Raw genomic sequence first — 17,544 nt, 5'->3', positions numbered from 1 at the left:
AGTGGTTCTGCCAAGAATTTAATGTCACCAGAGAGAATGACGTCTCCTAGCTCCCGCGATAGTAGCGGAACCAAGGAGGATTATTATCCTCCTTGGCGGAACCACTCTACGGCATCTCATTGGCTGAAGGTTCAAAACGAACTGGCGACAAGCTCGGACGTAGGCGGCAGCATTCTAGTTACCTATGAGATTTCTATGGTTTTACCTGACGAATAAAATTATTATTATTATTAGTAAATGTTTAGTCCATTGTCAGGCAACTTTCACATATTTTACTGCATTTTTCATTTCACGGCCTGGCAACACCGTTATATAAAAAACTGAAAGAATTTCCACATGCTGAATTGCTGATGTTACGGTCTTCTTAAGTTTTCGCTCTTTAAAGCAGCCAATATTATTTTCAATTCATAGTTTGGGTTAGGTTGAGTATTTAAAGATTATAACTATGGTACTTCTAGAAAACGAATCGGTATGTTGGCTCCAACATATTTCCTTTCGTTCATTGTAACAAGGCTTAACACTTCTCTCCCTTTTTTTCCATTGTCAAGTTCCTGAGCGAGTTAACACGTATGTTTCAAAAAAGTAGAGTTGCTGGCTCCGTTTGTATTACGATGAAGAGGTGTAAGTGTATTTAAGACAATCATGGCTAAAATTTTCATTGTTAAAGTAACCTTTATTGGTTTACTTCATATTGTAGATGATGGAAAAACTAAACCAAAACCAAGACCAGAAAAAGCACCTGAAGTCCCTCCACCCCCACCATCAGAGTATAAATGTCTAGTCAGAGCCACATTAAGGAACAAAAAAATTACCACAATTGTAACGCCCATTCTAAAGTGTCAACTCAAAGAACTCGCTAAAACCCCTTTTTTCCATTGTAGGTCCATGCTAAAGATGTCAATAAATTTCAGCTAGTAAGATAAAATTATGAAAGTTAAATAACAAGTGTTTGATTAATACATGTACAATCTTTTTTAAGGCTTACTCGAATTTGCTGAAAGGAAATATTGATGGACTAAAGAAAAAAGATAAGAAGAAAGTTCCCTCAAAATCAAAAGCTACTCAATGATGTTTTTTGAACACTGCTCGCTAATGTTGTATTTTATATTTGTATAAATGAATTAAATACCCATACTATAAAATATTTATCTTCTAATCCCCATGAAATAATATTCACACAATGGGTCTTAAATTTTATATATAATTATGAATATTAACCTCTATAAATATATTACTACAACTTTACTTTCAAAACTTAAAAATAAAGGACAAATTTTTGGCAATACAAATAGCGGGGCAATTCAGCACATGGGGTACAAAGAAAAACATTTAACTCTGGCATATAACGTAAATAGAGCTTTAAAATCTTACATATTCAACCTTTAATTAAAGTGTAAGTGAAACTTTCAAGCAACCATTACCTGGTATAATAAACTCTGTAATAAAGGGACTTGGATCGCCAAAGTGAATAAGAGTTGTCAAATTTAAGTAAATAAACTCCTTGGCCAGGATACGCATGACTACCTGCATACACTTCTTCGTGACAGTCTCTCCTGTAAACCGGAATAATTACGCTAATAGGAGGCTTTTTAACTAATTTTCCTGAACCCTCGGCATTGGCAAGCTCAGTATGGTGGTTTCTACCTCCTCGCTCTACATCTGGAAATTCAAAAATTAATCGTATCGAAAGTAAAAGACCTATTTACTTTCTATTTTACCTATATCATGTTCTACATTTTCTTCATTTGTATCCTCATCATCAGTGTCTTCACTTTCACTTATGTGAACAGAAACCTGTGTTCCAGGGTTTTTGGTCCATTCAAAGTATACTCCAAAGCCAATGTCATAAGAGTCGGTGGCAAATTCCCAGAACAAACACGATCCATCAGAATGAGTAGGAACCCGTACCGTAACAGTCTCTCCGTGTCCAACCCTTATTACACTGTCCCCACTCCCCTCTTGACGAATAGATTCTTTAAACTCTGATATTTCCTTTCTTGTCCACATTGAAGCTGAAGCTATGGGTGGGGTTCCATCATCTACTAAAATAATAAGACAAATGTAATACATTTATAGCAAAAACCTCAAACGTTACGTACACTCTTCTTCACTGGTATCAGGCTCCGAAGATCCATCTTCATCCAATTTCTCATTTCCTTCATCATCTATGGCATCAATATTTCCAGAGAGATGACCTTTGTGTAGACTTTTCACGTTAATATTGTTATTGTTGCTACTATTACGCGCAAACCTCCCAGTTTTAGAATTTAAAGGAGCCGCAGTGAAGGAAGACAGGGAATTAGTGACAGAAGAGCCATTCAATTGATGAGACTGCTGCTGTTGCAGAAACTGGCGTTCAAGTACTTGCTAGATTTAAAATGTTGCTTATCCATATTTTTTTATGAAAACTAAGTGCAAAGATTACCTGCATGTATTGTTGATAATGTTGGGTTTGTAACTGTCGTATTAAACTTGCTTGCTAAAAAAAGGAAAATGAATAAATAAGCAGGCTTAGTGCAATCATTATATAGACAACTTTACCTGTTCAGGGTTACCAGGATGCTGCTGCTCTGCGTATGTCTTAAATTGGTGGAAAGTTTGTTGATTTAGGGCATCTTGGATCAGCCTCCTAGAACATTTCATACATTGAAATACAAAATCTGCTATACTCGGTTAAAGTCTTAGAAAGGAGAAAATTCTAATACAATTTGAGAATAGATATCAATACTTTACGGGGAATTTTTTAAAATTGACTAGTAATAAAAGAAAACTGTGTATATTTAATAGCAATTTTCTCAAATAGGATCGATTCCTTTCTAAGGTTGCAATCGCATATAGGTACTGAATTTCAGCTATTGACCTTAACATAGTTTGACACCCCCCAAACACAAGGAAAAGAGGGCATAATCAATATATTGATTGAAAAGCCAATGATAGGTTTTAAGCTTAACTAAAGAAAGCATTAACTGTTTTGTTTAATCTCAATAACATTCAAAAACAAAGGAAAAAACAAATATTTGGAACAAAAAGAATACTTTTGTTGAATTTGTATTTGTCTGTCTGTTTCTTCTTTTCTTCGAGCTTCTTCTTCAAGCCTGAGACATTCTGCCTGCTCTAATTCCAAACGTTTTTTCTCTTCCACTTCTTTCCTGAAAATTTCAATTTCAGCTCAATATATTAACTTTATGAAGTAATAAATGCTGTGGCACTTCATTAATTTTACCAAAAATAAATATCACGAGTATAATTTGAAATACAATCTGATCATGAGATATTTACCTAATTTTCTCTTTTTCGTCCAAATCAAGCTTATGGGCCTTCACAAAAGGGTGAAATAAAGGACATACGCTATCTAATAGGTTAATAAATTTCTCCATAGCTTCATTTTGGTGCAAATTGCCCAACGCCGACCAAGCTTGCCTATTAATAGAAATTTTATCAGTATAAACAACAAAATTAAATTAAAAATTGCTTTATTGAAGCGAATCTTCAATATAACTGACTGAAATAGTCAAATGTTTCTTATTATTGTAGCAGAGTAAAATTTAATCAATTTGAATAAAATTTCGAAGGGAATTAGATCTACCAGACAAAATTTAATTTTCCATCTGTGGCCTGAGTTATTCAGTGATGAGTCACTAGAGACAACCTAGTAATACCTTCTGTCTCTGCCAATTACATCGAGGTAGCCAACAGGAGGTGAACTTTCCACAGAATATTTTCCATGGGTCACTTGTTGGGTATACGCAATAAGGTGAAGTTTATCTTTATAAGATGCGTGGAATGCTTTTCCTTCATGCTCTGTAAAAATAGAATAAAAAACCAATTCATTAAAATTTTCTGAAACCAAAACCAAGTATTCCGGGTGTAATTAAAACCTTGGTTTTAAAACAAGGGTAACTGGCTTAGCTTAAAATTGTTAATAAAGAAAAAGAATTGAATGCGACAATTGTAGGTAGCCAAGGTATCTTCTAGGTTAACCAAAAAATATTAAAACTACATAATTTCGAGCTTTTGGCCACTGTAGGTCTAACCAAGGCTTTATACTTCTTTCACAAAACACTATGTAGTCCACAAACCTTTCAGAAATGTTGTAGCGATTTTATACAGTTCTTTTACGTTGAATCCCCAAGTTTTATCAAAGCTGTCATGTTCAACGTTCAAACACTTATCTTCCATACTTTTCTTCCCTTCATTACGATTTAAATTTTGAATTTCAGGTGAACTCGTCATTTCTTTACCGTCAGGCTCCATCTTCATAATTTTTTGATAACAGTTCACAACTCTTCTGGACCTTTCCATTGATCTATTTACACCACGTGCTCAAACGAGAGTGCACCAGTACACAAAATGCTAACGTCATCGCGGATTGCGTGGCAATTGAATTTTAAAGGCAACTTAACAGGCTAAAATTTATTTATTAACCTTGGCTTCTAGCTGCTAGCTTGTTCAAAGTTGCGTCAAGTTAACTTACAAGTATAGATTTATTTATTTAAATATACAAAGGCTCCAAAAGCCACAGAGTGGGCTTCTCTTGGAACTTCGAAACAATGAGAAGAAATTAGACAGAAAAAAAAATACGTATTTTCAGATTAAGGCTTAATAAAACGGTTACCTTACTTGAAAGTAATGAAGTGTCAAGAGTAGCTAACAGACAAGCGTTAAACTAAAACAAGAGCGTAATAAGAACTAAATTTACCAATTTAATTTTTATCATAATTTAGGTTTACAAAATGAAAGCGGTGCTTCATACATAAAAAATGTGCGCATGGTAAAAATACATGTTTGATATATTTTATAAAAATAATCCTACCTAGTTTTCCAAATTAATATTAGAGATAATTATACCGCTACAAGTTCTAGACTAATACTTCGGAACTAAAATAATTTAAAATAAAAATTCCCCCTGTCCTATCTCAACTTCTCAATACTAAGAACCATTGCTAAATGAAACTTCTAAAACAGACTAGAAAATAGTGTAAAAATATTCAGAAGGCATGGTGCTTTTTAGGATGCTTTATAACAAAAAAAAAGCATCATTAGTGAGACTAGGCATGAATCATTTGCAGCAAGGCATTTTAACACGGACGGAATGATTTGGAGTTTCCTATTAAACTTGAACACCTAAACTAACACCCGCTAACTTCTTTCGCAAAACATTAACAAGTCGTTCCAACCTAGAAATTACATAATAAAATTAATAAAAAAATAAAGAATAAAAATGAAAAACCTACTTTCTACAATTATCTTCAGCCTCATGCCTGGCTTTGCTTTCATTTTGCAGTTTCACTCTGAGATCTTCTTCTAGCCCACTTCCTTCACCCTCCAGATGAAAAACTCCAATTTCTTCTTCTTCATCATCATCCTCAGAATAAGGGAATTTCAATTTGTCTTGGCAGATGCTTTTCTCATTGTCACATCCATTTAGGGAGTCATTTGGGAGAGAGTACAATCGCAATGATGTCAAATCATCTTCCATTTCTGACATTTTTAGCATAGTTTTACTACGTTCCTCCGAAACCTATTACAACAGAAGTTTTTTATCCAACAGAATCAGAAAATGGTAATTCTCTTACTTTTTGGCAAACAAAACCATCGTAATTCCAAATGGCAGCAGGGTCATTCAGTTCATCCATTAAAGACTGGGGTTGAGAAGAAGTCTTCCTTGAAAACAATGAACCATTGGCCAGATGTTTCCGCTGTTTGTTAGCGCGATTTACTTTGGCTAAAATCTGTTCCTTGTGTAATTCCAGTTTCGTAGGACTACACGTATCGTCTAACCCTTTTAATAACTGATCTAGCCCCTTCAATACCAATATAAATTAATAACTAATCTCACCTAATTATTCAGAAGTTACGCAGACACTTACAACAGTGTCGCAATCACTTTCTTCTTCATTGCTTTCATTTTTCCAAAAGTTTTGCCGAAATATAATCTGCTTCAAATCCTCTACTTCAGCTAGAAGTTTATTTCTCTGATCAGTAACCATTTGCAAATGTTCTTGAATCGCTTTATCCCTTTCTTTTTGAGCGTAATAAATATCTGACAATAGGTCTGTAAAAATCAAAATTAGTAATAAAACCCCCGACTGTACAGTAAAAAGAGTTTATACCAGAAAAATTGCTTTTTCGATTGAACATATTTGAGCTATTTTTATCCGATTGGGACTGATTTTGATGTTTATTCCAAATCTGTAATACAAGTCTTACTAAATGTTATAAAAAGGATCAGTTTTAAAAATACCCTATGGCATATATCTTCAAGAGTATCTGTTTTCTCTTGTTTAGTATTAATCCAGGTATCCAAACAACAGACAGAGGGGTGAGGAAAGACCAATACACGAGGACTCTCTGGAACGTCTTCATGGTGATAGTGATGAAGATGATGTTGACCGCAGACAAACGACTGGCTACGTTTCTTACGCCTACTAGACTCTTCTATATAATATCTTTTGTTTCTTCCTAGTAAAGTCTTTCCCATTCCTGAAGTTTTCAATCTACGTGACGGACGCCTTTCCAGCGATATTTGGGGATCACTATTATGCCTTCTTTCTACTCCGCAACAGCCAGACTTATCCTTTTGTCCTAAAAGCAAACGCAAAAGTTAAAACTCGATCTAAGGCAATTTTCACTATAAACTTTTACCACAAAAAGTTTCGCGAAGGTGTGAATTACATAAGCTCCTTTCCTTGTCAAAGTGGTTTGTCGAGCGAGGTGTATTACAAGGTGGAGTATAATAAACCGAATTGTTCAAATGGTTTGATGGAATAGAGCGAGACATTAAGTTATGAGGAGATTTTATAGGTGTACTGGAGGAGCAACAGTGAATATAAGAGGTAGATGTATCTAAATAAGAGTTCTTGTATTGATGTTTTTGAGGGGTTTTAAAATCGGCTTTGGAAGGCATGGTTGGCCATTGCTGGATTAAATGCTCTGTGCTAAAGTCAGAGGAGTGAAAATTGGGATGATCTCCTTGAAAACTACCATAATCAGAGCCAAGATCAGTGGAAGGACAACAACTTTCTTTGCTCGCTGAGCTAGCGGAGCTACTTGACTTGGATATGTTTTGATTCCTGCTTATATCTCCCAAAGATTCAGGCAAGTGATGATTCAAAACCTTACTACATTGCCTTCTGTTTTCTATTAGTTTACTATTTTCTGGTGACCCATTTATTGCTGAAGAGTCAGATGTTCCTTTTCCACTTTCACTTGAATAAGACAGTTTTCTCCTGGGTGGTTTTGCTGGTGGGCATTTAAGCTTTGGTAAAGTGTTCATGTTTTTGGCGCCTATTGCCATGAATAATTGTTATCTATATTTAAAAAAAATGTTTAAACAGACATTATGAATACAATACAAAAAAGGAATGGCCTAAAAACGTATGTGTTTCCTACGTAGTCATTTTGCTACGTAGGGAATCCCGGCAATAGGCTACTGCAAAATAAAAAATTTGACACGACAAAGGCTAAAAATTTAAAAAATAATAGAAAGGTCTAAGCTTATCGCACCAAAAAATTAAAAACAAACAATATAAAAATGTTGATCGCAGATTATACTAACATGTTTCCGAAAAATGACATTTTGGAAGATAAATGCTTTCTAAAGTGCATCATATATTTTTTTAAATAACATTTTAATTTTTAACCGCAGTTTGAAACTCTTTGAATTTGAATAGTAATGACCAAAGACTATTTACTAAATGGCCATAGACAGGTTTTTCTCTGGATTATTGACAGAAGGCGAATTCTGGCTTTGTTGTGGCATCATCAAGGAAATTGCCAAGAAATATACCATTATACCTGCAAGTTACCGTTTACATAGCGCTTGTTCAAATAATGGAAACTTTTCACCTGTTAATAGAACGTCGTGTTTTTGGTAAGCCTTAATATGTATAAAAAAGCTACCTGGTTAAAAGGAAACTTCATTTTTGCATACAATACAACTCTCTGGTCCAAATGAAAAGTTTCCATTATTTCAACAAGCCATATATAAACGGTAACTTGCAGGTCCTGGCTCTCGGCAATATTACTACTTGACAATTTCCTTGAAGATTTTTTATTGAAGCATCTATTAATTTAATCTTTGGGCAGCTCCAATTTCTCGAAAAGTCACTACGTGTCCTATTGCACTTTTGTCATTTAAAGATTATAAAAAGTTTCCATGTCTTATATAAAATTTTAGAGAATAATTTTCAAGAAAGACAGTCAGACTGCTCTTTAAAATATAGAAATGGTTGGTCTTTTTTACTTCTTCGCGATTTAACTACTTAAATAAATAGCCAACTTTGAACATGCGGAGGGAACTGTAATTTCTGCAACGCTTGGTCCAGCCGTGACCAGTCTTGGAAATAGCGCACGTCCACCAAGAAGGATAGGAAGGGAGGCGAAAGGATGCTGGCTCGTTCATCCCTCCTACTGTAGGAGGGATGAACGAGCCAGCATCCTTGTATGAAACTTAGCGCGCGCTCGGCGGGAAAATTTCGGAAAAATGGCGGCAAGATTGCGGCTGCTACGCTACGTGTGACCGCCATTTTTCCGAAATGTTCCCGCTAAACTTCTTACAAGGATGCTGGCGCGTTCATCCCTTCTACTTCGCCTCCCTTCCTATCCTCCTTGCGTCCACTCTCGCGTCCACTGGTCCAAAACCAGTTTATTAATCGCTTGGACCAGTTTTTTAAGTATTTCCAAGATTGGCCGTGACTGTGGCTATTTTGTTGCGTTGCCGAAATTACAGTTCCGCCCGCATGTTCCAAGTTGGCTATCAGTAGAAAACTCCAGCAACCTTGATAGTCCAAAGGATAGCCACTACAGCCACAGTGACTTGACTCCCAAATTGTTCAAAAAATCGCCCAATTTCTAGCCCAACTAAAAAACCCGCGATTTTTAAACTAGCCCAATTTAACGCTCAAAAACGTAAATATTTATAAGAAAAAGTAAAAATTTTCGATTAAAATAGCAGGAATACTTAGGTTTAATAGAAAATACTATGAAACATTCATTGAGTGACATGGAAAATTACGAAGTAACTATTATCATATATGTTACATAATTACTCATAAGTATGCCACTAGCTCTATTTCTTCACTAACGGTTTGTTTCACAGATATTGCGTCATCCTTACCCTACGTAATATTTGACGTCATCGAATCTCAAATGCCGATAATGCCGTCGAATAATTAGCTCTACGTCTGATCTTGGTCTGATAAACCGACGGCCATTATTAGCTGAAAACTATTCGTGAGTTCTGAACCGTTAAGAGAACGGCCCAGGACTGAGCTGTGACGTCACGAAAAAGTTCTGGATAGTTCAGAACTTTTGTACGAATAGTTGTCATTCAAATTAGGATCGTCCGATTTGACGTACGCAGCCCGATGTGCAGACGAATTTTAGAGATTTTAACCTTGAGTTCCGGCAAAGATAATTTAAACTCGTACCCTAGATTCGAAATCACTCTCTCGCGCGTTGCCGATAGCGTTTACCCACTTCCCGCCGGAACTCAGAAAAAATTCGCTCCATGGTTGGCGCCTTACCGCAACCACGGCCAACGTCGATCACGTGCTATAGCGCGGCAGCGCGTGATCGAAGTTGGCCGTGCCGCAACCGATGGAGCCCGATTTTTCTGAGGTCACGTGCCGGAAAAGGGTAAACGCTTCGTAACAAAACCGTCAATAGGACAGCTCTCAGTATTCGAATCTAGGGTACGAGTTTAAATTATCTTTGGTTCCGGCCAGTACTTGCTCTTGAGCAGGTACCGTTAAAACGGTTCCGAACGGTTCAACAAGAGGTTCTTGTCTGCGAATAGTTTGCATTTGGGCAGTTCTAGAATTTGTTTTTGCCGAATAGTGCGCATGGGGACTGGTTGAACGGTTCAGAACTCACGAATAGTTTTCAGCTATTTTAGTAAACAAACCAGTTTGAACAACCAAGGCTTAGGAGCTAAAATGAACTACAATATAGTGTCAAGTTCTGTTAATGTAATAAATTTGCAAATCAATGAAGTACTTGGAGACTCACGTTCTAAAATAAATTTGCATTGTCAAATAAAAGAAGCAGGTTGATTGGAAAAAATAGTTGAAATTCAGGTTGAGCTTTTCTAGCGCATCTACAAGGATTAAGGTTGGAGTCTTTGCAGATTCTTTTGAGCCTAGGCCTAACTCTTCTAGGCTTGATATGGGTTTTAATAACGCTGGTGGAATATCCCACTTCGACGACTTGTTCCATTTTCAGAAAGCGATCACTTATAGGTAATTTTCCCCAACCTTTTATTTTTCTTAATTACTCATAATTTAACTTCATCCGCACAAACCGAGCGAGTTTATAAATTTCAATAAAGCTACATTGGGCTGACTAAAGTTCCGACGTAAAAAATTCCTTCTGAATTTAGAGGTTTTCCATTGGCTTAAATAAATATGTTAGTCGCCAATAGTGTGACTCCCAAAATTACTAGGATGAATAAAAAGGTTAAAATCTAACGTAGTCCACCTTTTTACTGGTTCGTGGTGAAACAAACCGTTAGTGAAGATTTTAGAATGGAATAAAGGTATAGTGGCATACTTATGAGTAATTATGTTACATATGCTATTATAAAGAAGTTTTTGTTTATGTTTTTAAAATTTGAAAAAATTTTGGGAAAAGTCAGGGAATTCAATTTTATCTCACCTTTTTTTTAGGGTAATTTTACACTAGATCTATGACAAATTTTATAATTATCATTTATTTTCTTGAAAGTTTGGCTTATTTTTTCAACATTGCAATAACCTTTTTGAATTAAATATAAGTCCCTTTAAATTTATTAATTTCTGATAAAAGTAAGATATAAAATAAAAATTTTGGCCTTAAAAAGTCAGGGAAAATCTCTTAAAATAGTCAGGGGAAACAGGGAATATGAATCTCAAAATTTTGTGGCAACCCTGTTATTGATGGAGGAAAATACCAAGATTCATCCTAGGAATATGAATGACCCGTATCCTCCTAGGTCGAAGACCGAAGACTTCTAAAATAAATGATGACTCTTAACATAGAGGAATAGCCTCCAAGCTCTTAAGTTCCAATCGCAAATATGAGTATGACCTAAAAACGTATTCGAGTTTTTCTTTACCCCCTCCCCTTTCTACCCTACGCTATATTACTATATTAGGGTCTTTGTATTTAGAAATGAGCAATAAGGAGGGCAGTTAAGGGGAAAACTAAACATGCACCTGCACAGAAAAATTTCACTATAAAAAATGTATTATATGTATAGACCCCGGCCATGCAGAACCGTCTAGCAAACAGGTGTAAAAACATAATTGCAGACACTTAAAGGGCAACGCAAGTGAGCTGGCATTTGTGTGAATATGTATGCAAAGTGCGAAATTTACGGTAAACTCTGCGTGGTCTCGCCAGTACTGAGGGGGGTGTAGGGGGTTAAAAAGCACGTTACTCTTTCTTTATTTTGCCACAGAGCTTACGTTGCCCTTTAAAGGGGCTCCAAAGTTCGGTGGCAAAAAAATAAAATTGAGCATGCTTTTCCTCCCCGCAAACCACTCACTCGGCCTTGGCAGAGGCGGGCAGAGTCAACCGTAAATTTTGCACTTTACTAACTTTACACACATTTTGCCACCGAACTTTGGAGCCCCTTTAAGACGATAGTTTTTTCAGTGTGAAATAATAAAGAAGAATAAGTTCCGTCAATTGCTAAAAATAAACTATACCGAAAGTCAAAGAGAGGAGTCTAGCCCAAAAAACAGCCCTGGTGACTTGTCTAAGATGACCGGGGCTCTTCCACTTTGAGGGATTTTATCCCGTTTAAGGGATTTTCCGAACTAAAAGGGATTTATTTTGGTAATAGAGGGAAAAATTTAAGATTAAGGGATTTTTCAAAAAATAAAGTTTTTGGGAATTTTCCTATATTTCACCCTCGACCTTTATTGGACCCCCGAATGAATTTAACTGGGAACTTGAGATTCGGAATCCCAGGCGGAGGCGCACTATCATTATGTCACATATTTTAAAACAATTTTAAGACCTAAAAATTATAAATCTTATTGTTTTAGTTAAAGGAAAAGTCCAGGTTCGGTAAAAATTGGGTCTATTTGAAAGATCATGTCTAAATATACTCAAAAATATCAGTCGTAAAATTGTATCTTTTTTTAATGACGAGAAATTAATTTTTAAACGACTGAAATCTACCGGCCAAGCGAGCTGCCATTTTCTTCCGTCTTCCCTCCGCAGACCGCACGCGGAGCAAGCGCGCGCACGGAACAGAGCGCTGGTATAGCGCGAACCATAGAAATCTCATAGGTAACTAGAATGCTGCCGCCTACGGCCGAGCTTGACGCCAGTTCGCCTTGAACCTTCAGCCAATGAGAGGCCGTAGAGTGGATCCGCTACTATAGCGGGAGATAGGTGACGTCATTCTCTCTGGTGGCATTAAATTCTTGGCAGAACCACTCTTTGAGCTCTGATTGGCTGAGATCTGGCTATCGTCTGCCATGGCGTTTGGCCCATTTGCCAGTTACACGGCAGCATTCTAGTTACCTATGAGATTTCTATGGCGCGAACCGCCCGTGATTAAAGTCCTAAAACGTCACCGCGAACATGATCTTTCAAATAGATCCAAGTTTTACCCAACCTGGACTTCTCCTTTAAAAACAGAAAATTATTTAAGTTGGTGAACAAAAATTTCTTTGTGAAAGGGATAAAATTGATTTATAAGAACCGACAGAGGGATAAATGAGATTGTCCAAGCGGCAAGGGCGTATCCAGGATTTTATTTCAGGGGGGGTTTGAGGGGAAATGTCAAGGGGGGGGGGGTGCTGATGGAAGTTTCACTGATTTTTATTAGGCACCCCCCCCCCCCAGTCATCAGCATTTCGGGGGGTTGAACCCCCAAAACCCCCCCTTAAATACGCCCTTGCCAAGCGGAAGCATTGCTACAGTCTTTGAAAAAAATTACTTTGGCCATGGAACGTGCTTTGGAAATGAATCCATAGTGTTTACAAAAAGTAAAGTACCTTTAATTCAGTTGCTCGTTGTTATATTATTTAATTTTCTTAGCATTTAATTTGAAACCATGGCACATGGGCAGATTTGCGTCGCCCAACATTGTTTTTCTCAAAAGCGTCGAAACCCTGATTTAAAGGGAATATAACCTCTGGTATTTCTGTCGCGCTCCAAGGTTTCCAATATTGTCCGCTGCCTCCCATGGCTTTTCACACCTGCGGCGCTGATAATCGCTGATTGTGAAGAGAATAATGGAAATTGATGGGGTCTTCCATAAAGAACGCGTTGGAGGTTCTATCCCCTTTAAACTTATTTAAATTTCCACGATATGACGTTGTAAGGTATTACACTTAATTACATTACACCATACACCCACAAAATTTAATCACACCATTATTCCAGATGATTAACAAAAATAGTGGAAAAACCAATGGTTGATAAAGTTTACGAAAACCCCTTGAAAACAAGATACTGCCATTTATGTGCTAAACACTTAGATGACAGCCAATTTATGAACGTTCAGAAACGAAACTCTCTTATTAAACATGCCATTCCAACCATTTTCTTTGATAAACATAATCAAAGGATAACAGATGATACCCTTGGGCTTGATTTCATTGAAAGTTTCAAAAATCCAGTTAAACCTGTACCATTAGAAACTTTTAACACCCAGAAGATATTGGACTTAATGAAATTAACCCAAAGTTCTAACGCAATTCGCTTGGCAATGCCCAATGCAAATAATAAAGCTCAATGTGTGCAAAATCAAATTTAATCGATGGAACAATTTAAGAACCAAAATATTATTATTAAGTACCAGAAAAACACAACAATTCCAAAAAAATCAAATGGTAATATTGTAGTACTTTAAAAGGACAGTAACCAGTTTAAAGAAAACGTCAGTAACACAAATACCATCGTTCATAATATAAACAAGGTTTTGGGTCACTGCAATCAAAAACCTGTGCCAACTGCGAAAGAAAAACGCCTAAGAAAGACCATCAATTGTGAGAGCCAAGATATATAGGTTGAAGAAAACTGTTCTTCGATTAAAGGATAAACTAAAGGAACAAAAAGAATTTATGAAAATTGATAGCATAGTAGGAAAGGCCACCGAAAATTTAGAGGGTTTCAGCAAGGAATTGGTAGAATATCAATTGCGAATGAGCCACAGAAAGAAAATATCAAACAATGGTCACTAGAATTATTCAGAAAATATCCAGCGTCATATGGGGAGTTGAACAAACATCTTTGCTTGCCTCATAAGAGGACAATATCCAATTGGTTAGCTGGCATAGAGGAACCAATACCCGAAAGCCTGATGGAGGCCGAGAGGAACACAGATGATGATGAAGACCTCCTAAGCGACTTTGATGAGGAGGACATCAGAAAAGCAATGGGAAATGCGGAAGAGAGCCTCAGTGACCTATGTGACAGTGACAGCAAAATCACCTCCGAAATTTACAAGCACACCAACCTAAACAGTGATAGTAGCGCCCAAATTGATCACCCAACTACAAACCTTTAAATAATCATCACTAATTAACTCTATCAAAGAAATTATAGGTAAATATTCTATAAAAACATTAAGGTTTAAGTTCTGTACATAAAAGTATTTTTAAAATAAAACTAAAATGGATTGATTTTGGCATCTCATATGAGTTCGTATCCTTAAAGAGCGTTTCTATTTACTATCTAGAAGAATTTTAATAAAGGTCTCGTGATCTATTCTCGTCTACATTGCAATTCAAACATTCCCACGTTAGACTGGTACCAATTCCGATATAGGTTACTTCAAATAAGGTTCGGGTTGCTTAAAAAAAGGTCCAGCTTTTTCCAATTTTTAAAATTAACTAAAAATTTATAGCCCTCGGAAAATGGGTTTGTAAAAACTGCGAATAACGCTAGTTCGCGCATTATCGCCCTTCCCGAATCCGGACCGGTAGTTTCGATATTCTAAAAATAGGAAGCCATCCAATCTCCCTCCTCCCTCTTCTTCACCACTTTCTTGGCAGTGCTCGCAGTTTTACCACTTTCTATCCTAGCTTTCTCTGGAATACATCTTCAAAGAAATCTCTCCCTCACTTTCCGACTTCTCAAGAACAGCGTTTCTCTGAACAGGTGGTTTAAAATAAATTTCGCATAGATTGACAAGCGATTTTTTTTTTCAAACGAAAACTAGCAACAAATTACTGTTAAACAAGTAATATTTCTTCCTGGGACAGAGAAAACAAGTGAGAAAAATGGTCTACTGCGATCTTATAGCGAGGGAAACATCCTGGATGTGGACACCTCCCAGTATTCTGGAACGCTACTACCAAACTCATCCCCTTTTGGTCCAAGTAGATTTCGAAGTTTTCGGAGGAGTTCACGGTAAGGTTTTGCGTTTTGTTATTTACGAAGTAATCGAAACCACATTTTCAAATCAGATTCATTAAAAAAAAATTCCTTAACCCTCTAGAAGAAAAGTTTAAATATAGTCGCTTTACCTTGGCATCGTTTGAACGTTTCTTTTTTTTATCCGAATGATTCCAATCCAAAAACCCCCACTTCCGTTACGACTACTTCCCGCTCGCTAAAGATAAAATTTTAATTTCCCCGCAATCTAATTTTAGAATTTTTATTCATATCGATCTAACCCCGTCCGATTACGTGCGGATCGCGTGCTGAAAAATCATGAGGATATTAGCCCTTCGAACCATCAAACCGTTCCGGAATTGTGTGAGGTACAAAAATTCTTTCAAGCGAGCGATATAAAAAAAACCGCTTATACAAACGTATAAATGCGAACGAGCGGAAAATTCTAAGTCCTTCCTAATTTGAAAGAAATTAGGCAAGCGTACCCCGGAAGAATAAAAAAGTAACAATGGGCAGATGCTGCTACAAGCTCCAATTCCGACTCTCTTTGTACAAGAGAGGTAAAGAGAGGAGAGCAATATATTTTAGACGCCTAGTTTCCCGGCAACATATCTTCTGGGAAACCTCTTTGGAAGAGACAATAGCGATAAGAGCATCCCACATTCCCAAAAACCTCGAGGTTAAACGCGGAAGGTATCTGGTAAAGTGCCAATATCTTTCAAATAGAGTGCCTAGCTGTTAAGTTCCAGTGTCAACTACATGAAAGTGGGCTAACTTTGAATATTTGGTTCAGATTTTCCTCGCCTATAAACCAAGCAAAAACTAACTAGAATGTCGCGTCTAATTAATATTTATATTATTTGCAGGCGTTTACTTCACCAAGGTACAGTGAATTTCGTAAACAAAGTAACTTTACAATGAATTATGGAACTAATGTTTTTTGGGGTGTTTGTATCTTTGAAAAAAGTACGCCCGAGATATGACGAATGTTTTGGGTATCAGGGGATGGATCCGATTGACGAGGTGGGGCACTGTCTTTGGACAAATTCAAGGTGAAAAGGATAAAGTGGACGAAATGTACGTATCATTTTGACCTTGACAGCTAGTAAATATCGCCACGTGGTCTAAAAAAAATAGAATTTCCCGCTAAAATACGAGGTTTTGGGTAATTAAGGTGAAGCCCCGCCAAATCGCTTCAGACTGGATATAAACCTGTTTGCTCACACAAGAATGTAATAACCTACCACCTAGTAAATTTATGGGGAACGAATTGTTTTTCTTTTTGACATTCTCGTAATCGTAGGTTAAACAACCTCTTGAGGAAGGGGTAAACTATACAGACTTTTTAAAATCTAATAATAAACTGGCGGTGTAAGCGAAATGAGACGGCGACTCAGCTGCGTGTTTACAAAAGACAAATCTAAATTGCAAGCTTTTTAAGAGGCTATACTTCCTTCTCCACAGATGTTAAATTGTTCGAAAATACATTTAGTACAGTTCTTTTCATAAAAATGTTATTATCTATGCTATCTAATAGTTTAAAATCAAATTTAAAAATATGCTGAATTGGTTTCTAAAAATAAACAAAAGTAAATAAGACTTTACTTTTGAAATAAGGGTATTTATAAAAAATCTTAGACAATCATTGAAAATAACTATAGGGTTTTGTCATTTTGCAGGCTATAAATTGGATGATCACAGGCACAGAATAGACCTTTAATCACTAGTTTGCAACACCCACAGTTTTAGAGCATTGAAAAATGACATCTTGTGATGATGAGGGGAACTGCTAAATCTCTCCTTTATTTTTTTATTCAGTTTTCCCTCCCCAAAGAAAATTTGTGAATGTGAAGATCAAACTGATTTTAACTGTATTCCTTTTCTAAAATGATTTTAAAATGTTTCTTCCAGGGCACTTTGGCTAAGACTTCAAGGAAGCCCTGGAGCTAGAATTGAGAGGACAGAGTTCAAGAACTGGCAAATTGTTGATGGCTATTCTTATCGAAACTTCACTGTCCGTTTTTAAACCACTTGTAATGGGAAATTAAACCATTCCCACTCACTTAATACTGCCTAATACTTTTAAAACTACCCCATTTTATGCCTGCGAGAGTTAATTAACAGGCTTCATACTTCTCACCTTTACAAATTCCAGAAAGTAATCTACGTCAAACTGCCGCATGTAATGCAATAAATAAAAATAAT

General features: G+C 36.5%; 4 protein-coding genes across 6 annotated transcripts; 2 read left to right on the top strand and 2 right to left on the bottom strand.

Annotated features, from left to right (window-relative positions):
- Positions 1-299: 299 nt before the first annotated feature.
- On the top strand, positions 300-1,156 carry Srp14 (signal recognition particle 14). Its single transcript, XM_090154115.1, has 5 exons — positions 300-469; positions 549-621; positions 698-819; positions 882-914; positions 980-1,156. Exons 1-5 carry the CDS (start codon positions 446-448, stop codon positions 1,067-1,069), a joined length of 342 nt encoding a protein of 113 aa, XP_090010241.1. The 5' UTR covers positions 300-445; the 3' UTR covers positions 1,070-1,156.
- Positions 1,157-1,181: 25 nt separating this feature from the next.
- On the bottom strand, positions 1,182-4,412 carry LOC149936159 (Golgi resident protein GCP60). Of its 2 annotated transcripts, none has more exons than XM_090154112.1 (9): positions 4,080-4,412; positions 3,660-3,801; positions 3,280-3,420; positions 3,036-3,149; positions 2,542-2,629; positions 2,426-2,479; positions 2,100-2,367; positions 1,719-2,039; positions 1,182-1,659 (listed from the first exon to the last, which is right to left on the bottom strand). In XM_090154112.1, exons 1-9 carry the CDS (start codon positions 4,300-4,302, stop codon positions 1,418-1,420), a joined length of 1,593 nt encoding a protein of 530 aa, XP_090010238.1. In that variant the 5' UTR covers positions 4,303-4,412; the 3' UTR covers positions 1,182-1,417. The 2 variants fall into 2 exon arrangements, with proteins under 2 accessions (XP_090010238.1, XP_090010237.1); XM_090154111.1 differs by having other exon boundaries at positions 1,719-2,042; positions 4,080-4,406.
- Positions 4,413-4,693: 281 nt separating this feature from the next.
- LOC149936158 (uncharacterized) lies at positions 4,694-15,489 on the bottom strand. Of its 2 annotated transcripts, none has more exons than XM_090154110.1 (8): positions 15,471-15,489; positions 6,646-7,310; positions 6,245-6,585; positions 6,114-6,192; positions 5,871-6,055; positions 5,577-5,804; positions 5,235-5,521; positions 4,694-5,177 (listed from the first exon to the last, which is right to left on the bottom strand). In XM_090154110.1, the coding sequence occupies exons 2-8, from the start codon at positions 7,295-7,297 to the stop codon at positions 5,111-5,113; spliced, it is 1,839 nt and encodes a 612-aa protein (XP_090010236.1). In that variant the 5' UTR covers positions 7,298-7,310; positions 15,471-15,489; the 3' UTR covers positions 4,694-5,110. The 2 variants fall into 2 exon arrangements, with proteins under 2 accessions (XP_090010236.1, XP_090010235.1); XM_090154109.1 differs by lacking the exon at positions 15,471-15,489 and adding an exon at positions 7,559-7,701.
- LOC149936157 (acylphosphatase-2-like) lies at positions 14,996-17,406 on the top strand. Its single transcript, XM_090154114.1, has 5 exons — positions 14,996-15,102; positions 15,207-15,354; positions 16,206-16,222; positions 16,307-16,416; positions 17,251-17,406. Exons 2-5 carry the CDS (start codon positions 15,225-15,227, stop codon positions 17,363-17,365), a joined length of 372 nt encoding a protein of 123 aa, XP_090010240.1. The 5' UTR covers positions 14,996-15,102; positions 15,207-15,224; the 3' UTR covers positions 17,366-17,406.
- Positions 17,407-17,544: the final 138 nt, after the last annotated feature.

This window comes from Leiobunum rupestre, chromosome 7 (genome assembly GCF_980474605.1).
Source record: "Leiobunum rupestre chromosome 7, qqLeiRupe1.1.hap1, whole genome shotgun sequence".
Taxonomy (NCBI): Eukaryota; Metazoa; Arthropoda; class Arachnida; order Opiliones; family Sclerosomatidae; genus Leiobunum; species Leiobunum rupestre.
Note: the sequence above shows the minus strand (reverse complement) of the source record. Positions and strands in the feature narration are given on the sequence as shown.